General features: G+C 38.0%; 1 protein-coding gene and 1 pseudogene across 1 annotated transcript; both read right to left on the bottom strand.

The window, feature by feature from the left end:
• Positions 1-317: 317 nt before the first annotated feature.
• Positions 318-26,450, bottom strand: ARPC1A (actin related protein 2/3 complex subunit 1A). The gene is made up of 10 exons (XM_039848624.1): positions 26,308-26,450; positions 21,740-21,832; positions 17,924-18,028; positions 12,227-12,449; positions 9,990-10,097; positions 7,760-7,972; positions 5,660-5,735; positions 5,239-5,432; positions 2,633-2,723; positions 318-749 (listed from the first exon to the last, which is right to left on the bottom strand). The coding sequence occupies exons 2-10, from the start codon at positions 21,801-21,803 to the stop codon at positions 711-713; spliced, it is 1,113 nt and encodes a 370-aa protein (XP_039704558.1). The 5' UTR covers positions 21,804-21,832; positions 26,308-26,450; the 3' UTR covers positions 318-710.
• Positions 11,760-11,878, bottom strand: LOC120591064 (uncharacterized; annotated as a pseudogene).
• Positions 26,451-26,494: the final 44 nt, after the last annotated feature.

Genomic DNA, 26,494 nt, shown 5'->3' with positions numbered 1-26,494 from the left:
TAGCTACCTCTCCTACAGACACAGGGTCCAGACCTTGGGGTCTCAGAGCAGGCTCCCATTCGGGCTTGGCTGCTTAGGGGTGGTGGGTGTCCCTGTTGCCTCATGTGTAATATGGGAACAGTACACCTACTTTGTGGAAATGTTGCAATGCTAAAAGATAGCATTCAATAAATAGTTCTTTTGGTTGGAAAAAAACAACATTTGTATTCAATTTAAGAAACTAAGAAACTAAGATTTTAACCTAAAAACAGGTTTAAAGAAGAACTGACTCAGATTTCTAGTAAAAATGAAAATATTATAAGGAAACAAAACCAAAAGCACATTCAGTATTTTTATTTAATTATTTTAGCAATTTATATACCTCCCCACCCTTTAAGTTAGTGTGACAATTTTCCATAATAAACTACTAAAAGAGAAGCTTTGGTCAAGAATGGAATGAAATAGCAAAAAAACAAAAATCAAAAAACCAAAACACAAAAACTAACCCCCCCCAAAAAATTTCAAACTCAAAACAAAACCCAATAACTGCTGCTTTCAAAAAACCAACACTTTCACCAATTATATTCAAACAAAAATACACAAACATTTGTGCGACATGTGTCTTCAGTGTTTCCTTGCGGCTGGCTCTCCTCACCATCATGCAAATGGCGGAGCTGCCGTCAGGGCAGTTTGTCAGTCTGTCATGCTGGATGTGGGAGGCTCACTCAGCTTCACATTATCCGAAGGCCCTGGATAGAAGACTCTAAGGTCTTGAAAATGGCAGGAAGAACACTGATGGTTACTGATGGCTGTCCATCCTGGTGTTTTCCCTACAGTGCTACATTACTCCCTCTTCTCCCTGGCTGAGGTGTAGGCCCCTGAATCTCCAAATCTGGCCCTACCATGTCTCTGAGACATACTCCCCCAGGACTTGGCTCAGGAGAGACTCTCCAGGACTGCTGGCCCTTCCAGGTCACGTGTTCTCTTGTTCCTACCGTCTCAGCCCACAGGCTCTGGGCACACTTTTCTGTGATTCTGGGGAACATACCTCCCATCTGTGTCATTGGCCCTTACTGATGAGGGACATCTGTGCACATGTCTCTTTGCCTCTTCGCCACACTTTAGATGCCCTAATGGCAGGCATTCCTGTTTCTGTATGCCACAAAGCAGCTAGCCTACTGCACAACACAGAGCAGGTACTCAAAGGTAGATGGATTGAAGAGAAAAGTGCAATGGGTCTTTCTAGCTTACACAAGTGCAAAAAGAGAGAAAAAGACGTGGCCTGAGGGACCAAAGAAGAAACAGCTGAGCTATAACTGCCCAGGTGGTGCTAATTAAACAGGGGCCCTGACGCCCAGGACGTAAAGCACACAAGTTAAAAAGGGGAGAAGAGACTTTTAGAGAAAGACAGTTTGTTTCTCTAGTATATTCTGGAGGCTTTTCCGTATTATCTATTTGACCCAAAAAAGGGTCAGAAAAAATCAAACATCATGGAACTTCACAATGGCAAATTCTGTGAACAATGACCTGTTTTGGAGGTCCACAATCAGGAAAAGTAAATTCACAGAGCTCCACACAGTAGGTATCTTCTCTCTTTCTCTCACTCCTGCTCTTCCTCTCTGGTTCCTTATCTCACCCACCATCTTCCCAATCCCCAAGTTGGAGTATGCAGAGTCCTCCTAGATTTGTCCCTCATTGTCACTACACCTTTCCACTGGGCCTCCTAAGTCTCTCTCCAGTCCAGAATCTCCTGGCAACACCGCTGCCATAGCTGGAGTTCACATCTTCATGCCTTGTTCACTGGACTCAAAAGCCTCTGCCCAGAGCCCTCGGTTGCCCAGGCTACCCACACCTGACAGCCTGGTGCTCTTCTACTTCACTTCTGGAACAGTTCCTAGCAGTTTGCAGACAAAGCCCAGTTCCCTCTCCCTGACCATGCCATGGGTTTTTTCTAGTTTCATCTTGTGCTTCTGTAGGACCCACACCATAGCCCAAACAACCAGTAGTGCAGGATGCAGGATGTGTTCTCTTAGCTCCATGCCTAGTCTGCACATGCTGCTCCCCTGCAGCTTAGAATGCTTGCATGCCCTGTCCCTCTAACCTTGTGTGCCAAAATCCCACTGCATCCAGGGATGCAGCTCAGATGTAACCTCCTCTCTGTAGCACTGGCAGTCCATGCATGCCCACAAATTCCTCAATGCAAAAACAGAAGCACTGGGTTCTCTTCTGGAGTGCCACCTAATTTCCTCACCCTCCTCTCCCTTTCTACCATATGAGTACCTCAAAGGCTCCTCCATCTCAATACTCTCTGTGCCTATCACCATGCCTAGCACCCAGCAAGTATTTAGCGAATGTTTATTAGATTAATTAGTGCAACCATAAAAATATATCTAGATAGTTAAACTTAGACTGGTGCCCAACACAAGGCTTACTACAAAAACAGCACTAAACTTTTCCTCAATGGACACTTAGAAGTATGTATTCCATCTCACTGGGAGAGTGTGGTTTCCTCCTATTAATGACAGCTATAGTCTAATGTCCTCCATTTCTGATTTGCATTAGCTTTGATATTCTGTTCCAAGAAATGAGAAACATTTTCTCACAGGGGGAGTTTTAACACAAATAAGATTCAGTTCTGAAAGGTAGAAAATACCTTAAAATCCCAAATTGTCATGGCTCCATCAATGCCAGTAGTGCAAAATTTGCGACAATCTTGCTTGTCCACCTCATAAATAGATACTTGACTGAAAAAAAAAAAGCGAAACAAGAGATCGTAAGGTATATGGTAGAAGTGAGCCCCCAATTTCCTAACAGTGTAAGGGCATTTTAAGGAGATGAATAACCTATTAACTCCTGAATATCAAGCTGTTTATCAATATTAAGATGTAGCAATCTCACTTAGAAAATATAAAAATGCATTTTATTAGCAGGTATCCAGAAAAGAAAAGATGGAGAAGAGGGAAGTGTTAAGAACCTGCATTAATCAATGATGTGAAGAAATAGGACAATGCAGCCGCATAGCACGCAAACTGCTCAGGAGCAGGGTGTGGGTAGGACTACAGCTATGGCTGAAATGGAAACTCTGAAACATGACCGAAATCCAACTGGCTCCAAACAAAAACTCCCAAATCACTCTCCAATAGCCAGAGCATATAAGGCAAGAGCTCTCTTGCATTTGAAATGAATCATTTTAAATGTTAGCAACAGTCAGACATGCCATAAGATTTCAACCAGGCAAAGCAGAGGAATAAATGAAATAACTTGTCTCAGTCTAATTATATGAAAAATTTTGAAATTGAAATCAATTCTGTAGCTCAGATGATATTTTTCTTTCTCCTCTGAAATGTCTAGATGGTAAACTACGGCACACGCCACCTGTTTCTGTATAGTCTGTGAGCTAAGAATGTCTTTTACAATTTTAAATGGCTGGAAAAAATAAGACTATCATCTCATAACATATGAAAATTATGTGAAATTCAAATTTCGGTGTCCATAAAGTTTTCCTGAAACACATTCATGCTCATTATTTACATATTGTCCACAGCAGCTTTTGTACTGTAATGGCAGAGTTGAATAGTTGCTGTGAAGACTGAGAATCCCTCAGAGCCTAAAATATTTTTCTGTAGGGTGCCTTCCAGAAAGTTTGCTCACCCTGCTCTACAGCAAAGAGGACTTAATATCTGCAAATAAAAGTAAACATGTCCATCTGCAAGAGTCTGTCATTTTATTTTTAACCTAAAAGTATAGAAGAGGCAATGAGAGATGTTTCTTTCTTAGTACATACTCGGCAGAGTAGCTTAAGAAAAATTCACAAGAAATAATTTTGAAAGTCATTCAAAAAGATATTTGCACACCGATGGATGTACATAGCAGCATTATTCACAGTGGCCAGGACATGGAAACAACCGAGTGTCCTACGATAGATGGTGATTGGCTAAAGAAGCTGTGGTACATATATACAATGGAATATTACTCAGCCATAAGAAGAGATGAAATACTGCCATTTGTGACAACATGGTTGGATCCTGAAATAATCATACTAAGCGAAATAAGCCAGACAGAAAAAGTTGAAAATTACATGCTATCACTTACATGTGGGATATAAACCTAAAAGCAACAAATGAACAGGACAAACAAAAAGAGACTTGTGGACATGGACAATGGACTAGTGGTTACCAAAGGGCAGGGGGAAAGGGAGAGGTAGATGGCGGGAGGGGGGAGTGAATTTAAATCATTTCTTCAATTTAATTAATTAATTTAAAAAAAGTCATTCAAGACAGAGAAACTTGAATGTGGAGAAAGTTTTTTTCTAGGTTTTCAAATTATTACTTTTTATAGAACACAGACATTTTCAGCCTATTTTAACTCTAGTGGCCCTTTCCATTGAACATGATGAAAAGCACAACCTGAATTTAATAATTCTCTAAAAGAGAAAGTATAGAGGTTTCCATTATGCTTCCTGTTACAATCACCACAATAAAAGTCTCTCAACACAAATGAGCTAGTCAAAAAGAGAAAATCCTATGGTACCTAACTCTGAACACAGTAATTTAAAATATCAATAATATACTGCATTTCCCTTCGAGATTTAAAAAAAAAAATCAAGCTTTTTGGAGAAAACACAATTCTTATATAACTACATATGTCTGATGAAAAATAAGAAAAGAAACTCCTCAGCTTGTCATAATGATACTAAGAAATTCTGTTTCTCTAGTTAAATAATCTTACTTGTATATATTACTTGAAATCCATGGTTTAAATGATAGCTAGAAGTACCTTTACAAGCAGGATATAACTAATCTTCCTGTTATTTGTTCACTACCAGAGAAATATGACATTCAGGAAGGTCTCCTTTCATTCTCAATTAAGTCTATGAGGAAGCAAGTCCTAGGAAGAGGCTGCACGAACAGGGCACACCAGCTCACAAGTCCGCAACAGGATCTGCACTCCTCACGTGGGGAGCCTGTACCATCTGCACCTTGGTGGACAGAATGACCAGGTGGGGGCACTGTACTCTCTATTATGAGCCAAAAGGGGAGCCTGTAGTTGGGAAGCTACAAACTTCTTCCTCTTGTCCCTGAAGGGATGTCTGGGCCTGCAGTACACAGAACTTTTACAGAGACCTCGTCAGGAAACAGAGAGGGGAAGAAGGGCATCTTGGTCACCTAAACACTTCTCTACAGATAGCACTGGCTATAGGTGGTGTCTAGGGACTCAGATCCCAGTCCAGGGGGCCCCAGGTGGCTGAGTGGCACATACGTGATGCTATTCTGGTGCAGTGTCTCCAAGGCTGTATTGCGGTCCTCGGTCGTGGCCCTCTTGTCCATATTGCGGAAGCGTTCCATGGCAGACATGTTGCGCTGGATGCTCTGTTTTGGAATGTCTAGCTTGGAGACGAAAGTCAAGCAGCCACGGTCATCGTAGTTAAAGAGCATTGGGCAGCAGTCATGGCCCTGAAACAAGATCTCAGTCAGCTCCTGGAGTGTACGCTGCCCACCTACCAACCCCTCAGCAGAACGTTCACCAACAAAGGCATCTCTCACTCTTAAAGGCTAGCTCTGTTTCTTCTAAAAGGCTGTTCTACTTTGTGCTAGTGCACAAAGTCACAAAGCATGCATTGTTCCTGTTCTGAAGAATCATATACAGTATACTACAAGGAAAGATGAAGAGAAATACTTACAGCAGCTACAACGCTATTCTCAGAGACAAATGATACACTCAGGAGGGGCAGGAACTCCGTTTTCAGAGTTGAGACCCTGAACACAAGAATACTTGTTAAATGGAGATAAAGCAGACCACTCAGCCTCTTTATAGACATAGAGGATGACAAAGGACCCATTTTCACAGGGGCTTTGGCGATATAAATGACCACTTATGTATATAAGGAGCCCTGTGACCTAGCCTTTCAGGAATCTCAAGCAGGAAATGGCCCTGAGGTAACCTGCAGAAACTGGGGCCTTTAGCTCTCTAGCTTGTGCTCTGCTCCCCTCTGAGGCCCCCCAACTCACAACAAACTGGTCTACAGCTTGATTTCCAGTGGGCCCTTGTTCTTTCCCACCTCTTGACTTTGCTCCTATGCCCCTTTACCCACTTGCTGTCTCTGTTCCTCTTGCTTATCCAAAATCCACACTGGTCTTTGAAGCTCAGCTCTAATTTGATCAACTCCATGAAGCTTTCCTGGACATCAGCCTAAAGTAGCTTCTCCTTTCCCTGACCTCCCAAAGTGCTTACTGTCACTCAAGATTTAATGCCTTATTCTGCTATTCTCTCCTCACCTGTGTTCATTGTGGGCTCCTAAAGGGCTAGAGCCACGAACAGTTACTAGAGCCTATTCTCTTTCCTCAACCAGGCTCTGGTTTAACAGCTAGGGCTGCTGATGAATAAGACACAGTCTTAGCCAGCCAGGAGCTCACATGCAGTAGGTGTGTGTGCACATACATGCACCCATAGTATATACTAAGTATACCACTTAGCAGTTATCTGCTCCAGCTCCTGGCCGAGGGGTAACACAGATGCGGCAGGCAAACACATTGGTTGATGAATTACGATCATATATTTTCATGTAGAAGATGATATGTTTTGAAAACCATGTCTTAAGATGCCCCTCACCCCTCTAAGACTGTTGGTATTGAAGTCCTAACACCTCATCTTAAGGTCTCACTGTGGCATACCTGGCTTTTACTATGTGAAATATTTATCTTTGAGAAAGGGAAAGATGGAGATCATATCTGACTTGCAGGACCATAAAAGCCAAATGCAAATTAATAAGAAGGTAGACAGGTGCTTATAATAAGCATATGCTAAGAGCTTATTATTCATTATATAAGTTGCATACAAGTCAAATAACTATAACATCAAAACATTATTGAATGACAAAAGGCAAATTACTATACAAAATGTATAGCATAATACCATTTGTGTTAAAAGTGAAAAGCTATATAAGTACCCATGTACAGAAATCTTCTAGAAGACTGTATTATTTATATTTGGGAGTGTTTTTAAAAAATGAAATGAAAAGAAAATTCAATCCGTTAAGACAATATCCTCTCTGAAGTTTCACTTTGTTGTCACCATGTGGCAGAGGGAGTCAGAGTCACCTGATGTGATCAGTTCTCAGCACACAGGTTGACAGGGTGGATTACCTTTAGCTGCCAATGGAAAACTATGCACCAGGAAAGAAGAAAGATTTGAAAGAGGAAAAAATTCCAATCATCTCTCTTCCACCAACATATGATGAATAAATATTAATTCTGATGTCTGACAAGATGTCTAATGTTCTCCTGAAGGCTGAGCAACCACCTTACTCACAAATGAGTCATCGCAATTCGAGTTCTTCCAGCATACACCAGAGAAACTGGCTTCGAAGCTTTAAGTATTACTGAATAAAGTCCCAAATTAATGGAGTCATTGTTCACTGATTACACAGAGCGAGAACATACCACCTATTTAATTTAAGACTGGTGGGTGACATTTAAATGTTGTAAGGAATTCATAGCAACAGACTAAACAGACTATTTGAAGGAAATCTTATCAGTAGGATCCTTTAAAGGAATCACTATCAAGCACTTCTATTAAAAAGTGTTTCTGGAAGTGAGACCTAACTTTTTAAAATTTCCCCAAATGGACAATCTAAAAATGTGTCTCTGACTTTAAAGTCTGCCTTGCAGTTCTGGACGCTATGCTTTCCTCTTGTACTTATACCCAGGGAAGGGCAGCCTTTGCCCAGCTGATAAGAGATCCCACCTGACTCCCTTACTGTAAACAAAAGGCAAATACTCACTGCACACTTTTTGAGGCATCGGCAACAGACACAGTGCTGTCATGGCTGACCCAGGCCAGGCGGCTCCCACTGGCAGAGAAGCTAACCCCGTGCACCCAGCCACCAGTGCCACTGCCACCAAACTCTGACATCAGCTGACCAAAAGGCATCTTGCTGCCCCAGGGTGTACTGGCTGGCTTTTCATCCACTTCTTTAATGTATGCAGAAAACACTCTGTAGTTTAAGGGGCAGGGAGAAAAGGAAAAAGTAAATTAAAATATATGTATATGGAAATAGGCCACAGGCAGCTGTTGTAAGGTGTCCCAGAATGTAAACAGACTGACTCATAAAGAGCAAAATATGATGGACAAGTTCAGATACACAAGAGTCTTAAGACACAGAACTGTTCTCGGCTACCTACAGGCCAATCCAAATTTGGCAAATCCATAATCAATGGATATTCATAGATCGGTTCTTATGTGTCAGGCACTATTCTAGGAATATGGTTCTAAAAGTAATGAACACAAAAGTCCTTCCCTCCTGGAGTGTACATTCTGGGGGAGAATTGTGCTGTCCCGCCCTCTCTTGCCCGTTGGAGATCTGACTAAATGAGCACAGCATTCTTTCCTGTCTATTTCACCATCATTCTCTACTCAGTATTCTAGGAAGCCCACACAGTCAAATGGTAGGAAAAAGGAAACTATTTGCCACCCTGCAATAAACCACTGGTATGAACCCAATGAAAGAAAAAGGACCTCGAAAGAGAAAGCCCAAGGAAGCCGTGGGAAGAGCGAGCAGGCTTTCCTCAGTGCTATCAGGCAGAGGGCCAGGTTCACTCTACCCTCAGGACCATTGTCCAGTCTTTGTGGCAGGCACAGTCTGGGAGGAAGGTGGGTCCTTTACAGCCTGCTGTCATCGGCCTCCTCCTCTAATTCCTTGATACAGACGCAGGAAGCAAAAAAGATAAAGAACAGCTTTTGCCCTCCAATGCTATTTCTACTTTGTAAAGCTTCTCTTCAAAATTTCTGAACCTAAAGGTTCCCTAAACAATTTGGAATATTTCCCCCCAAAATGACAATGGCACCAGCAGCTCTGGAAAAGGTGAAGGGCACAGCTGTCTGTAAGTTAGATACTATGTGACTTCAGAATCCCTGTGCTTTAAATCAGCATCACAATAGCTATTGCTTTAGTCATCAGAGTCCAGGGAAGAACAGGTAATTCTCAGCTGCCAACTCAAGAGTGGATCAGATCCATACCCGCAGGACCACAAGTCAAAGCAAAGTTATTTCTGGAAATTATCATCAACAAATGAATTGTAACCTATTTTTACAAACCAGATTTTTAGACAAAGATTGATGATATGGTATGGATCAGTAGCATTTACTTCTACCTTCTAAGGGAGTTAGAATGACTCTGGGTAACATCACAAACAAAATTCCTGAATAAGAAAAACTCTAGAGAATGTCTATGTATATTTACTGCTACGCTGGTTCTTAAGTAGGAGAACCAATATTTTTCCAAAAAGTGGCTTGACATTACTGTATCCCTTTCCTACAGCCAAATTTCCACACACATATTTTTTTAAAAAAGGACAAAAAAACAAAATCCCTGGGATATTCTTAGATATAAATCACTAGCTAGGTTTTTCTGGAAATTCTCCACACAGCCTACTAAAGAAAGACGTATTCTATTTCTCAACTGCCAACATGAAGCGACATTTATTTTTCTTTTTGTTGATAAAGAACAACTTTAAAAAACAATTATACTGTATGAGAAAGTTCTTAGCAAAGTGGCTGTGTTTCTTCTAGTCTTGTGCTAAATGACAAAAGGCTTTAACTGAAAAAGAATAGCACAATAACAGCTCAGTAGAGCTACTATTGTTTTGTTGATCTTAGTTTCACTCTGGAATTTGCCGAGTCTGCTGCCTGCATTATGAAATGAGAGAATACTAGTGCGGGGGTGGGGGGTGGTGTGCCGTAGAGAGCACTATACTCCTACTCAAAACCACGGATGCTCTGCCTAAGGAAAACTTCCTGGCCCCACTCTTGCACCTCCCTCCCACCATACTTTCTACCTCAGTGATTTGCACGTTTACTTTAGCTCCTTTTCTAGATCACAAGCTCCTTTCATCTCTGAGTCCATCACAGAGCCTAGCATAGTACCTTGCAAAGAAAAGGATCCTTAAAATATCTGTTGAAAAGATGAACAATGAACAGCTCAAGTCTGTCCACCAATTCTCATTTGTTCTTACCTGCATTTGAAATCACATGATCCAGCTGCCAGCAAAACATTGTTGGGATGCCAATCCAAACTGAGGACGGTGGATCGAATTGGCTTTTTAATGTGTTTGCTTACCCACCTACAAAAGGAGAAAATCCATTTTAGTTTATCCACACTAAAAACAACACTCTCCAAATGACCTACAAATGTGTCAGGTGAAAACACCAATGCATGGTTCTTACGTGGTTACCAGTTCTCCTGCCAGAGAAGGTACATTTTTAAAGGACGAGAGGAAGAACCACAGACAGTTTCTTCCACTTTCCTGTCTTTTAGGCTTTGACACTGTCATCAGGGCAGCCATTTCTGAACTTGCCCGGCTACCAGGGGATCCTCATTAGTAAGTATATTCATGGGTAAACTCTGGTATGCTCCATAGAATTCTAGATTACCTGTGACTTTAACCTCTGAAATACAATCTGAGGTTTGAAATTACTTGCATTTTTATTATAACTATGCAGCGATTTGTTTTTTCATTTTGGGTAAAGTTTGGGTTGTAAGATAGCTTAATATCTTAAGTTTCCAGAAGGTACAAATTCTTTTTAACGTTTTTTTCCCAGAGAAATCACAACCAAATTAGCAGAACCTCGTGTTGGAGATTAGTTTCTAATTCTCTAGCTCCACTTAAGAGTTTATTTATGCCTAAGATCAGTCATTATTCTGGCTTAACTAAATCAATTTCTGCCCCTAAACTGCTGCTAAAAACCAATCATGTTCTGCTGTTCAAGATGAAAGACTTAATATTGTGCTCAAATGCCCTTCCTTGAATGCTAAATTATTTTTCTATAGAATCTTTTTCTTAGGAATCTATCTGAAAAATTTCATTTTGAAAAATAGACAATATTCTGACTTAATAATGCAGCTATTTTAAAGGCTTTTAGAGGTTTTAAAGTACTCACATCATATCAATGAAATATTGTTCCATAGCTGAGAAACATCTCCTGAACATACAGCTTGTTCAAATGACAATACTTTGTACTATAGTAAAGCCCAATTCATCTATATTTGAGACTATTTTAATGAATAAAAATGTGAAAAATCACTGACATTGAAGGTTACCTAGGAAAAGTTGTTTCTCATCTATTCGTTAGTGAGCCTTCTAAATGATTTTTAGCAAGCAACATTTTGTTAGCTTTAATTTTATACATACTTGAAAGAAAAATGCATGTTTTAAATCCATAATTCAATCTTGCTCCAAATTCACTTTCTTTTCGAAGAACCAAAATTTCTGAGGTTTTACTAAATTATAAAATGTAATATAATGCCTTCCTTACACTGTTTCAACATAAAGCAAACAGCACACTAACACAAAGAATAATGTGTACTCTGCTGTTTTAGTGCAAACCCACAGCCAGTTTTGTACTAAATGACAATTCCATGTTGAAGGGTATTTACTGCCTTTTCTGAATGCATGCCAGGTAGAAGAGTCATTTTCTTATCAAAGTATGCAGGAAGGAGTAAAGTAAGTTACTTAGCTAAAAAATAAATCTCTGAATTTGACTTGCTACAAGTGATTTATTAAAAAAAGTACAACAGGCTGATTATATTTCCAAGATCCTCATCAATTTTTATTTCCAATGGTTTAAACAAGTAAAACATTATACCAAGGCACAGATTTGGTTAGCAAATAAACTTGAAAGAAGGAACATTGTTATCTGTAAGAATCCTAGATATTTTAAGTGGATAAAGATAGTAAAGAAAAAAATTATTCCTTAGGACCTTGGAAATCTTTTTCTTTTTTAAATGCCTACAGCACCTGGTCTTCCTAGGTGGTCTCCCATCCAAGCACTAACCAGGCCCGACTCTGCTTAGCTTCCAAGGTCAGATGAGATTGGGCACATTCAGGGTGGCACAGCTGTAGACCCCGGAAATCTTTCAAGTTTATCATCAGGGTGAGAAAAAAGCAATTTGGAAAGTAGAATCAGAAGAGTAGTAACATCTCACAGAATAAACAAGTTAGAATAGAACACGGAAACCACTGCTCTATATTAACATGAGAAAGATGCAAGAGTTGACCCAATGTGCACAGAAGAAGGAAAAATGCTCAATCACAGAGAATGGAAAATTTCAGAGGAAAGAAAATTTCCAGATGAAGAAAAACTGAAGTTATAGGTAAGTCGTCACCCAGTGCCTCAAAAAGTCACCAAGAACATATGGTCCAAATGTATGATTCTTTACAGAGAAATAAAAAAATACTCAGATGTTGCTCACCAGTCATTTTCGGACTCGAAGTAACAAACAGAAATGAGTCGTGCTCCACTTCCCACAGCAAATTTATTCTCTAGCGGGGACCACTTGACAAAAGTGGCTGCACGATTAATTCTCAGGATCACCAGGGTTGGTTTCCAGACACCATCTTTCTGACTCCAGACATAGGCATTACGGTCTGCCCCACAAGTGACGATGCGGTCGCTCTTGGGAGCCCAGTCAATACCTGCAAGTGAGACATGGAAACAACTGCTTCGCCTGGGCCAAAGACAACTGACATGGCACAGGCAGGTTGGCACTGGCATGGTGGGAACAGATGTGGTCCTGATCATCATCTCCTACACAAAGGCCAGATGTTTCTCTGCAAAGTTCTGTAACTCAGGATCCTCCATGAGGCCAGGTAGAACAGAGCTGTTTTAAAATTGCGAAGGTTATGAAACTAAGCAGGGACATTCTCTCCACTCATTCACAAATTTCTAAAGCTATCTGGTTTAACGAGCCTTTATACGCACACATAGTTGTTGTTGTTGTTTGAAAGTACCTTTATTATTCATTCATTCATTAACACACTCCGTTCAATGATATTAACTGAAAGTCTGTTACATGACATCCAAATAAAATGACATTCAGGGTAAATAAAAATAATCTTCAGGATACAGATGGGAAAATATAAATTGTGATTCATTACACATTATTCTGAGGGTCACTGTCATTTAAATTAACCTAAATACCTTTTCTGTATGATGTAGGTTCTATGAAAGTGTCCTGGAGTATCTCTGTGTCTAAACTAGAAAGAGACCTATATATGTATCTAAATGTAAGGTTTAGTTTTCTTATTTGACCAGACTTTTACTTATTTGGTGCCTCTGTAAAGGATCCTAAAGTTAAGGTCAGTTTTAATATACCAAGAGTAAAAGCTGCTATGACTCAGTTATTTTATTTTTATATCTATTAATGAGGTATTTTCTATAAAAATAATTTCACAACAAAGGCACAGAAATATTACTAATAAAATTTTATCATAGATATCTTCCTAAAAATTAATAATTAACATTCTTAGCATTCATATGGAAAAAAGTAAGATGAATACAAACTAAAGTCTCCATTAGTGATAAATCATAGTGACTTAGCAGTATAAAGAGTTTATTCATTCATTCACCTACAGAAAATGTCGGCTCAATTTATTTTTGTACCGTCGAATGGAAAATGATATGAGAGAGTGTGTTCTAAGTGATGTATATTTTGATTTTAAATCCATTTGTTACCGGATAGTTTTAAAGCCCTCTTTATTAGATTTAAAATTTTATTTTTAACTACAAAAGCAATACCCACACATTGTTATAAGACAAACATCACAATGGGACACGTAGAAAGTCAATAAAGCCCTGCCTCTGTTCTTTAAGTCTACACACATTCCTCCCCCAAAATATTAATATTATGGCAAACATTTTATCATGCTTTTTATATATGAGTAGTAATTATACATTATTTCAGAATACTGATCTTATAATAATTTCCCCAAACATGCCATTGCTGAATGTTTTGTTGGTTTCTAATCACAGATAACATTTCAGGCACTCACCTTTTTGCTCTGGTTAAAATTACCTCTATGAGAAATTCTCAGAAGTATGATGCAAAATACTGCTATATTTATGAATGTCTTGTTTTCTAACTTGGCTACAAGCTTCTTAACAATAGGAAGCAAGCCTCTGAAACTACTGTGGTGGGTGGTCCCTGTGATCCTACCTGCTGGTGTTCATGCCTCTGTCATCTCCTCCCCATGAGTATAGGCAGGACCTGTAACTCAATTTTAACCAATGGAATACAAGAAAGGTGATGAGATGTACATGACTACTATACAAAATTCCGTAAGAAAGTGGCACTAGCACTTGCTAAAGATGCTCACACTCTTTCTCCATTGTTGGCTTTGAAGAAGCAAGCTGCCATGAATCTTACAGTTGCAAGGAAATGAATTCCTCTACCAAAAACCTGAGCTTGGAAGTGAATCCTTCCCTGGTTGAGTCTCTGATGAAAACTCACCCTTAAATAACACTTGTTTATAGCTTGTGAGACCCTAAGCAGAGTCCCAGATAAGCCATGCCCAATCTCTTGACCCTCAAAAACTGTGAAATAATAAACGTGTTTGGTTTAAGCTGCTAAGTTTACAGTATTTGCTACACACCAATAGAAAACAAATATATCCTCTAATATCCAGAATACTGCCTTGTAATGAGAAAGCTCAGTGATTCTGTAATGATTTTGACAATCTGAAATTTCACCCCTTATTCCACACGACCACCATTCTAATTAAACACACACGTTTTATATGAATTCTTGAGGTGCTTAAACATGAGGTGCTTTAAAAAAAGTCAATAGATCCTCACTCTTTAAAATACAAGGAACTACCTTCAGCTTAGTTTTATAGTTCTAAGTCTACTTCTGCAGCTACATCATTCATTTGAATATGGAAGCTGTTAAACCATAGTCATAGCCCCAAACTATTTTAGATGACATTAGCTTTTTTTCTTAAACGCGTACTTGTTAAAAAGATAAATGGGAAAAACAAATATTCAGTAAAAGGCAAATTTTCATCTCTTACTAATTAAGCTTTGTATTTTGTTGTTGTTGTTGTTGTTTCTGCCATCAGAAGACCTGAAAGGAAAGGAAGGGAATCAAGCATCTAACCTATCTTTCCTGTACTAACTATATCTCAGGGTGACCAAACAGTAGATGAAGGTGTCTTTTATAAGTATATTCTAGTTAATAGAGAAGAAATGATAGATTTAGAATATCACCATGTTGCAGCCACTACTAAATTAATGGATATGGGGACTGATCATCAGCAATTGCTAATATCACAGAAAGAAAGATGACTAGACATTATGTGCCTCCTTGATGAAAGTACCTACTACTACCTAACTTCAACTAGCAATTTACAGGTAATACAGAGGACAGAGGAATATGTAAAACACCATGGGCTTACAATTGGTACAATCCAGGCTCTGGAAAGTACTATAGGACAAACGACCTGATTTCTCAATTTTCTTAACAAATAAATTGCAAAGACAAAGAAAGAGAAAAAAGGGAACCTATAAACAAAAGATTTAAGAGATACATCAACTAATCACAACCATGTGTACCTTATTAGAATCCCAATTAAAACAGACTATTGTATTGGTTATTACTGAAGAGTCCTTACCTTTTAGAGATAAATGCTGAAATATGAAATAATACAATGTCTGGGATGTGCTTCAAAATAGTACAGGGAGTTGAGAACAAGATAGGCTGTGAGTTGATAATTGTTGAATCTGGATGATGGGGACGGACACAGGGGCTCATTACAATATTGTCTATTTTTGTTATCTGTTTAAAATTGTCCATAGTGAAATGTTTTTTAAAAAAGAGACAGTGATTAAACATAATACAAACTAATAAACTCACAGAAAAAAAATGCGGGGAATCTGATAACCCTTTCGTGTTTACCATACTTTTCTCCCATAGTACTGACTAACTAGTCTTTTCTTTTAGAAAGCTTCAGAAGATAATTTTTTTTCTGTAGTTACTACCTTTCTGAGAAAATATGTTTGATCCTTGGTCTCCTGTCAGAGTTATATTTAGATTTTCCTAACAATAATTTTCCAGATATAAAAAAAATGGCATTTGAGCATTTGGACAGAAAACAGACCCAGGTTCAAAGAACTCCAAAAAGAAGCAGGGGAGAAAAAGGACACAACTAAATATTTCACTTTTTTGACTATTTCTTTGGTCTTTCACCTTAATCCTTTCTTATTTAAAAGTATTTCCTAATGCTAAATTTCCAATTTAAAATGAATGATCTTATTTTTTAGGCCATAAGGCCATTTGCAAAGGGACTTAAAGAAAATAGGCTAAACCTAATAGAAATAAGGTCGTGGGAAAGCAATAGCAACAAAAATAGAAATTATGTCTTTGGTGCTGGTCTGGTAATACATAGTTGGCTTCGGGTGCTCACTAACATCACATACAAATCCTGGTAAAAGCAAGAAAGGATAGTCACAAGTTTTTGCTGGTGAATGCAATGTAAATGGTGCAGAAGGTCAAAACATGCTGTTTTTCTCTGATTTGGAGGAAGGATATTTTTAAGCTAATCAGTATGTTAGAGGATTTGAAGCAAAATTCCATAGTCTCGATTAAAAAAAAAAAATCACTATCAGTCCTCTCTGCTGCTCACTTAAGTGCAAATGTCATTGTGAGGTAAGGGGAAATCCAAGACCACAGTGAAAAATCTGTAATTGAAGTTATGGAAAATAATTTTTTATAAGCTTGGCCAAATTATTTAAAGCAAGAGGTTGAATCAACTCTGACAGAAAAAAGGAAAAAAGAAACTATAATAGTAAAAATCAAAGAACAAGAGTTCTTTCTAAACAGAGCAATGAATGAATACGTATGTTTGTTTGTTTGTTTTTAAATAGCCAGACATAACAACAGAACAATACATTCTCTTGAAATCTGGTATCAGGATACGGTTCGCCAAATTCAGAAAACAACTGTAAAAATTCTTCATTTTTCCCTTTTCTCCTCCATAATTTGACACTTGCTAAATAAAACTCAGCACTGCTTTGCTCACCACCTCTATCTCTCTATTCACTGATAGTTTTTGCCAAAGACAAAAGTGAATGTACACTCAAGAATCTGCCTCAGAGCCAATGCTTTAAGATTCGGTCTTCTACGAATCAACAAGGAAAAGATAAAAACTCAATGGAAAAATGGACAGAAATTACAAATACTAAAGTCACACAAAAAAATCCCCAGATAGCTAATAAACATCTGAAAATATGTTCAACCTTTCTGTTCACCAGGAAAATGCAACTTACAGACACATCGCCTTTCACTCATCAGACAGTGTGACCATATCAATTTGTGTGGGATGTGGAAAATAAAAGGCTGGTAGAACAAAGGTAATCTGATGATACCTAGCTGAGGTGAAGATGTGCATACCCCTGAGGTACAAAGCTACCATGTACACACATTCACACATGTACAAAGAGATCTGCACAGTAATGCTTGACTTAGCACTTCAATGTAATATGGAAAAACTGGAAACAACATAAATGTCTTTCAGTGAAGACAAGGATAAATGAGGCATGAAACGCCAAAGAGCAATTAAAAGGAATAAACTTAATCTAGATACACCAATGTAGACAGAGCTTAGGAACAATGTGGAATGCAAAAGCAAGCTGCAAGAGATGTATGATATGATGCCATTTATACAGCATTTAAAAATACCAGCCAATAATACTAAAGATTGCTTATTTGGGAATGTCTTCTTTGCCTCAAAAACAATACAGGAAGCTTTTGGAAGACACTGAGTTCCCTCAGCACTTGAGAACACAGTTTGGCTTACATTTTCACACAGCTGACATGCTGTCTAGTTTTCGCTTTCACATCTCATCTCTCAATCTAAGTTCTTTAGTTCTCATAATAAGTAGGTTAGGGTTTCCATAACACTAGAAGAGTGCTGTGTACCACCTGGGCTAAAAGAAGAACTTAAAAACTGAGATCACTATTGTGCTATTTTCCCAAACTTTCTAAAGAAATCTCAGTAAATGCTACACAATTTTAAATATAGAGCAGACCTACTTTATTAGGCTCTTTATTTAAACAAAAGAATGTTAAATTTGGAAATATTGTACTAATAAGCTCATGGTTATCTTCCCTTACCTGTGATGTGTCCATTGTGCTCCTTGAGTTCATGAGCTTTCACCCACTGGCTCCCGTTCTTCTTATAGATGTGGACTTCGTGATTATTGGGGCTAAGGGCAATCTCTGGAGAAAAAAGTCAATAGTTAACACTTGAACCTGAAACTGTCACACAAAAAGAGTTATGTTACAGTTGGCATTTTAAAATAGATTGAAGGAACAGAAAAGCTGTTTCAAAAAATTGTTCACTCCTGAAGAGTTCTTTTTATTATTTTTATCTCTACTCAGAACCCATTTTAAAAATGTTCTGTAGAAAAACTAAATTTAAAAATCCAGTTTATCAGAGACATAGACAACTGTCAATTAAAGATTCTAGCCAGTAAAACATTAAAAATGTTACTGTACTTAGCGGATATACAGTTGACTCTTGAACAACACAGGTTTGAACTGAGCAGATACACTTATACCAGGATTTTTCCCAATAAACAGACCTCTGTATTCACGGGTTTCACATCCACATATTCAACCGATTGTGGACTGAAAACAGTATTTCCAATTCACAGTTGGGAATCTGCAGATGCAGGGGGCCAACTGCATACATTGTTCTATGCCACTTTATAAAAGGTACTTAAGCATCCTCAAATTTTGGTATCAAAGCGGGGTTCTGGAACCACTCCTCCTCACAAACCAAGGGCTGACTTAACTATAGTTTTTGAGGAGTCGAAAGTTATACATGAATTTTCGACTGCACAGAGGATCAAGGGCCCCCTAACCTTTGAGTTGGTTCAAGGGTCAACTGTAATTTTAGCCTGTAGTAAAGATACTTGACATTTTAGCTCATCTATACAACATTACTGATAAATATTTAATTTCTGTTAGACTTGCTGAAAATATCTCATAGGCTCTCTTTACTGTTATCCTGGACCCAAGACGGGTTTATCAAAAAACCTTGATTCTGCTGATAAAGTATATCAAAGTTTTCCTTTATAAAAAAGCCAATATAAATTACAAAATATAATTCAACAGAAAATCTCTTGGACCAATCTAAAATATTAAGAATATCCATATCTACATGATGAATTTTTTGAAACTTAATTGATTTTTCTTTCCTTTCTAGTTCATCCTTTTTTTAAAAAACATTGATTTCTTAAAATTAAAATTAGGACTTATGATCTAAACTTTAAGTCAATCATTTATTAGTTTTCCCATCTATTATATCACCTTTCCTCTCTTCTTTAGAAAAGCTACATCTTTTTCACAGATAAACCGTGGAATTAGATAAATATCTAGCTCTAAAATCCTAAGACTTTCAGTGCTTTCTGGAAAAATTATACATTTCTCTAAATTTCTAAGATGCATATAGGGATTTTGAAAGCCAAATCTGCAGTTAAACCTGGAAAATGATATAAATAAAGACATTTATAACTTGCGTTTCTATTAAAAATAACTGGAAATACTCCAAAAACCTATTTTTAGATGGGAAAGAGGAGACAGAAGATACAGGAACTCAGCTATGAAGCTCTAGATTCAGCATCCTGCATGTTATATATTTTCAAATACCCAATATAGAGGCTCTATCTAGGTTTTCACTTCACTCAAAAATCTGGAGTATACTGTTTAAGTACCAAGGATTTAAAAATCAGAGTGAACCAGTGTCTGAATTGCTTTTTAAAAAAATAGTGATTCTATAGAGTCAAAGAAATCACTATCGAAATCTCAGCTGGCTTCTTTGCAGAAATTAGTTAAGCTGATCCTAAAATTCACATAGAAATGCAAGGGACCCAGAAAAGCCAAAACAATTTTGAGAAAGAAGTACAAAGTTGGAATTTACACTTCCCAATTTCAAAACTTATTACGAAGCTACAGTAAGCAAGACAGTGGCCCTAGCAATAGGATAAACATAAAGATCAATGGAATAGAATTCAAAGTCCAATAAACCTTCACATTTTCATTCAAATGACTATCGACATAGGTGCCAAGATAATTCAATTCGGGAGAGAATACTGTAGTCTTCAACACCATATACAAAAATTAACTCAAAATGTTTCTAAGACCTAAAATAAGAGCTAAAACTATAAAACTCTTAGAAGGAAACACAGTTATACATCTTTGTGACTTCAAACTAGACAATGGTTTCTTAGATATAATAGCAGATGGATAATATCAAAAGAAAAAAATGAAGTGGAAATTTTCAAAATTAAAGACTTTTGTGCTTCAAAGGACACCATCAGGAAAAGTGAAAAGACATCCTACAGAATGGGAGATTTTGTGAATCATATATCTGATCAAGGACTTGTATCCAAAATATATAAAGAATTCTCACAACTCAACAATAAAAAGACAAATAACCCAATTTTAAAAATGGGCAAAGAATCTGAATAGACATTTGTCCAAAGAAGATATACAAATAGCCTATAAGTATGTGAAAACATGCTCGACATCATTAGTCATCAAGAAAACGCGAATCAAATTTGTAATGCTAATAGTGGGTATAGAGCTATAATAAAAAACACAGATAATAACAAGTGTTGAAGAGAAGGTGGAGAAATTGGAACCCTCATATACTGCTAGTGGCCCCTTTAGAAAATAGTCTGGCAGTTCCTCAAAATGTTCAACATAGTTACCATATGACCTAGCAATTCAACTCTTAGATATACACTCAAGAAAAGCAAAAACGTATGTCCACCTGAAAACTTGTCTGTGAATGTTCATAGCAGTAATATTCACAATAGCCAAAAATTGGAAGCAATTTGAACGTCCACCAACTGATGAATAAACAAAATGTGGTACATCTATGCAATATTATTTAGCCATAAAAAGGAATGGAGCACTGATACATGTTACAACATAGATGAACCTTGAAAACATTATGCTCAGTGAAAGAAGTGAGATGCAAAAAGCCACATATTGCATGATTCCATTTGTACAAAATGTCCAGAATAGGCAAATCCATGGATACAAAGAGTAGATTAGTAGCTTCTCAGAACTGGAAGTTTTGAGGAAAACTGGAAGTGACTACAAATGGGTATAGCATTTCTTTTTGGAGTGATGAAAATATTCTAAAACTAGATAGTAATAATTGTTGCATAACTCTGTGAATATACTAACCCACTGAATTGTACACTTTAAAAGAATGAATTTTGTTATTGAACTATATCTTAATATAGCTGTTATTTAAAAAAAGATAGTGAATATAATTCAACTTTTTAAAATAACTCATGGGCATAATACTACACTTCTGTTTCTAGACTTTTTTTTGCTTCTACCTTGTCATATTCTGTCACTTTGCTTGTTGTAATATGCCTACTTCTATGAGTCTCTTTCATTCCTCCCTGGTTTGCTGGAACCAGAAAACAAAAATTCAACCTTGTTATGAGAAACATAGTGAATACTCATTAGTACTGTTCTCAATACTTCAGGAATAAACCATATGTTTCTGAAATAGCTTATTTCTAGGTCCTAGAATTCTGACTAAATGCTTGGATGAGTGTAGTATTACTGTACAACCATTCCAAACACTGGGTTCTTAGGGCAATGAAAGATGTCTCTGACATAAACTGTCCTTCAAGTGATATTATTAAAAAAAGAAATGGACAAGGAACCAGAAGGCTTGGGTGCTAGCAATGGCTCTGACATTAACTTGGTGTGTGACCACTGGAAAGTCCTTCCAACAGTACAGGCCTCAGTTTCTATATCTGTAAACCAAAGGACTGACCTAGATCCCTTCTAAACCTGTATCAGTCCTTTTCACATGTGACAATGAAATATGATTCTTAAAAGTATCTAAATCTAAAAGTATCAAAATACCAAAATAAAGGCACAAAATAGCATACTTACGGGTACGATCCCTGTTCCAGGCATGACAGGTAATTGGCTCTAGCAAAAACTGATGCAGAGACATTGTTCTTAGTGTTTTCAAAAGATAGAACACTGCAATGAGCAAATAGAAAAAAAAGCATTTAAAATGGCAGGCTACCAATATTTAAGTTGTCTGGGGGATCTTGAACACTATTCTACTATTAAAGAAGAATCAATCTCGATGTCAAAACTTACTCATTTAAATACGACTAGTACTGTAACCATCAATGCATAATTTATTCCGTTAGGGTCATCAAGAGACTCTAAAACCATGAGTTAAAGATTGTTGGGGTATTCACAGTCTTAAGTGATCATCCCATGGATTACTTACTAATTACAAAAGGAAAACCATGCCTTTACAATTAAAAAACATCTGGCAGTCACCACTTAAACTGAGTGATCAAACTTGGTATCATAAGTAGTGGAACAATATAATCTGATAGGCCTCCTGATGGGAGGCAACGTGAAGTGCACATTATCATTTATAGTGATCACTTAATTCATCATCCAGACCAGAATACTTTTAAGAAAGCAAAAAGGGGTACTATTAATAATTATGCTGTGACAACAGGTTAAAGCAGGAGTCCCCAAGTGCTGAACCAAAGACCGGTAGTGGTCCATGGCCTGTTAGGAACCGGGCCACACAGCAGGAGGTGAGCAGCAGGCAAGCATGTGACACTTCATCTGTATTTGCAGCCTCTTCCCAGCGCTAGCATTACCAACTCAGCTCCACCTCAGATCAGGTATTAGATTCTCATAGGAGCACCCATCTCTAGTGCCAAAGAGGTTGGAGAATGCTGCTAAAACAATTGGCCTGGCTTATTTAAAAAAGGCAATGAGTGGGGGGCTGTTTTTAGATTAAAAGAGCTATGAAACCAAATTTTACATAAAAACTTGACTGTAATCTATATTTTTAAAATAGCCATAAAAGACATATTTTGTACAATAGGGAAAATTTGAACTTCGGCTACATATTATATAATAATACAAAATTATTTTCAATTTCTTAACTATGATAATGGTTTGCTCTTAGGAGAATGTCCTAACTCTTAGGGGATAAAGATGATGAACTGCTTAGGGGTAAAGTGTCATAGTGTCTTCTATAACTTATTTTCAATCCTTCAGCACAACAAGTAGATAAATAAAGAGAAATGTGGCAAAATGTTAACAACTGGTGAATCTAGGTAAAAGGTATGCAAGTGTCATATTACTCTTTAAACTTTTTATTGTAACTAAATGAAAAGCAATCTATGAAATATCATTAAATTAAAAATCAAATAAAATTCTCTATTTTAGACACTCAAATCTAGATCTACTGAAGAAGCAATCATTACTTGAAATAGGAGAAATTTTTTCAAAAAAAGTACTCCATTTAATCATTTCTAAGAGGCACTCTCACAACACTCTGAAGTTTCAAAACACTCATGTTAACCTAGGGTGGAGACTGAAATGTGATACAGAAATTCTGATGCAAGCAGGAAATGAATGGAAGGTCCACCAGAAGGTTGTGAAGTGAACAATTAAAGTTTAGCAGACAAAGCAGAAATCAATTTCAGTGGAAAGCAGATGAAATGTCTCTGCTAATTGTTGTAAAGGAACCCAAAGGTCAAAAAGAGATACATACACACTCAAATAAAAACAACTAATATCTTGAACTGAAAGAGAAACGTCTGTTTCACACATTATTCTAAGGTTGAAAATATTTAGGTCATTAATATTTTACTTTTGCTTGTTCTGGAAAGCAAATTGCAACTCACAAAGAAAAAATCTTTTGTTGGAAATTAAAAATATTTTAAATGAATTCAAAGAGACGGCTTAATTTGTTTTTTAAAAAATAAACTTTCAGATGCTCATTTCATGATTCTCCTTATCTCTGATATCAGATGCTTACCCATCAAAACAGGTTTTACCCAGTTACTCAAAATATCTCTTAATTAAAATAAATTTAGTTCAAAAGCCACATTTTATAAGCTCATTTGTTAACTGAAACAAAATTGGTCTGCAAATTAATAATTTAATGCAAAATCACATATTTCATCTGTAGTTACAAAGGAACAGCTGCAGACAAAGGCTTTCTTATTCTTCAATTCAGTTTTATAAGCAATGTATGTAGCAAAGCCTTCCAAAGAGGTATAATTACTTCTAAAATTGCATTTCTAATTTTGTTATATAATTCAAACTCCATATTTGGACACTCAGACCTGTAATTCTTTTATAATCATGTGGCTATTTTTAGTCTGTAGGCCAAAACAAGACTCATATTTGTCAAATTTATAAGGCATCCAGTAAACACGGCCTGTATTCATCTGACTTAGTAAATGCAGAAGAATAATAGCTTAAATTTAGTACCAAGAAAAAGATACTTTCTGTTATAGGGTGATAATTATAATTTCTAAATTGTGATTAATATTTAAGTGAAATCTGAAAACCTTTGTCTTAATGAAGGTAGTGAGAAAAAGGGACAGACAAAAAGGTGGTGACAGTAAATTTAACAACTTTCTACTGATGACCTTTTATTGTCCAGCCCTGAGACAGAGATTTATAGCATAGCATGATCCCAGGAACTCTCCCCACCTCAAACTTCCTTCTTTACCTATCACTTTGAGTACAGTCATTCTGATGTTTGGTTAGCTATGGGATCTGAAGCCAAGGCAACCTGGGTTTGAATCTTGGCTTTGACACACACTAGCTATGAGACCCTGGGCAGAGTACTCAGTATCTCTAAATCTCATTTTTTTTCTTCTGTAAAATGGACATATTACTGACATCTCAAGGCTGTTGGTAGGAGGATTAAATGAGATAATATGTAAAAGTATGTAGTACAAAGCCTAGCTCAAAACAGATGCTCACAAAGTTCCCTTTCTCCCTCTGACCCAAGGCTTTTGAGGTATCCCAAGAAGTACACACCAGTTAGTATCCTCTCAACTTGGAAATGTCTACATATGCTTTAAATTCTTGGCCCTGGAGCCTGAATGTATTTGTACAGTAGGAATTTCAGTTTCCTGTTTAGGGTCAGTTTTCAAGACTGTGATTCACCTAGCTTCTAATTGCTCTCATTACCCAACCCAGCAATACCAGGTACTCCAACAAGGTCACCACACCCTCCACAACGTTTGGAGATAGGTTCCAATTCCAGGCACCAGCCTCATAGGCATACCATTTTAAACTTCTTTATGCAGAATTTGTTTCAGCACAAGTTAGTCAACTAAATCGAAATACTGTCACTCTCCCTCCAAGCAGTAGTTTTAATTTTTTCAAGATGATCCCTTCCTAAAATTGTGATAACTAGATGAATTAACCTCAGAAATTCTCTGAATACTTTGTGATAGGAAGCAGCCAGTCACACCCACTCCTTAACAAGGCCAAAACATCCTCCTGTTAGCCTTTCTTTTGTTTTTATACACCTTAAAAACACAAGGCCAACATGAAACCAAAAGGTTAACCAAAATGAATAAAACAGGAATTAGGATAATTTAGGTAATTTAGGCAATGAGTTGCGGTAGATAAAAGGAGGTTCCAAAGCTGCAGTATGAGAACAGATGGCTTTATAATCAGACTCTAAGCTACAATATCTAGTAAGTGCCCACCATGTTCCCAGAAGTGTAGTAAGTACCAGACTGGGGGCAGAAACATAAATCAATCTGACACTTTTCTGGTCCTCAAGTAAGAAGTGAAAGCAGTTAGGAGAGGAAGGGAAGACAGATATGCATAGAACGCCCAGAAGCAGTAAGTACTAGCTGATATATATTGGGTACCTTACTCTAGGCCACTAGGAACTATTCTAAGCAATTTATTCAAATAAACTCCCTTGATTCTCCAGAAAGTCCTAAGAATCTTCTTACTGCAGGAAAAGGGGACTCAGAGAAGCAGTCTTTCCAGAGTTATCCAACAAAGTGTCCGGTGCTGGGATTGGAATTTTGGCAGTTCCACTGGAGGGATGGAAAGTGAAAGGTGCTACATCAAAGGTTCCACGGAGCCAGTATATGCAGTTTTGACTTAAGAGACGGGAGCACTCGAGAAGCGGAATCTTAAGGATCTCAGGGGAAGATTTTTTCGCGTTCAGAAGGGTCCCCCAATACTGCAGGGTTGAGGATTGCCCAGGACAGAAGCCAATCTCCCACGAGTGCCCACCGTGTGCAGGGACCTATTCTACTGGGTAAAGAAAGAAACGAACGGTTCCTCTGACGCCCGATTAGGGGGATTATCCCACTTACTACAGTTTTACAGACTGTGATAAATGGCCACAATAGAGATGAAATAGGGCTATAGAAGAGAAGGACTCGTTAATTTGGAGGAGCCTTGGAGTTCGAAAATTATGAGAGAAATGATCTGTATGGGGACCCAGGAGCTCGGCGGGTCCTTCGGAGAACTGGAATACCCCGCCTCCCCCGGAAGCCGGGCAGGGAGACCTGGCCCGCCCTCAGCCTCCGGGGCCTAAGCCCCCGCCTCATCGCCCCCGCCTCATCGCCCCCGCGGGTTCTAGTCCGGTGCAAGGCCGGGCCAGTGGAGGCCCACAGGGCCAGAAACTCGTTCCTGCTGCCTCTTACCTGGAGTCGGGCAGTCCAGACCCGCGCGGAGCGGAGAATTCGCGGACTCTGGTCAGTCGACGCGAACAGGCTCCGGCGGCCGCGGGCAGAGGACCGAGGCCCAGAGGGAGCTGCTGACAGATCCCGGAAACGGCCACGGCGCCTGCGCAGCTCGGCCGCACGAGCGTTCAGCGCACGCGCACAGCTT

The sequence above is a fragment of the Pteropus medius genome, unplaced genomic scaffold (genome assembly GCF_902729225.1).
Source record: "Pteropus medius unplaced genomic scaffold, Ma_sr-lr_union100, whole genome shotgun sequence".
NCBI lineage: Eukaryota > Metazoa > Chordata > Mammalia > Chiroptera > Pteropodidae > Pteropus > Pteropus medius.
This window is presented reverse-complemented; position numbering and strand designations above follow the sequence as displayed.

Bases quoted from the DNA above. Each gene is read 5' to 3' on its own strand.
- ARPC1A (XM_039848624.1), bottom strand. From the start codon at position 21,803: ATGTCTCTGCATCAGTTTTTGCTAGAGCCAATTACCTGTCATGCCTGG. The intron at 12,450-17,923 runs GTAAGGGAAGAT...TCTCACTTGCAG, and splicing joins GCACAATGGACACATCACAG to GTATTGACTGGGCTCCCAAG. The intron at 750-2,632 runs GTATTTTCTACC...GCCATTTTCAAG, and splicing joins TGACAATTTGGGATTTTAAG to ACCTTAGAGTCTTCTATCCA.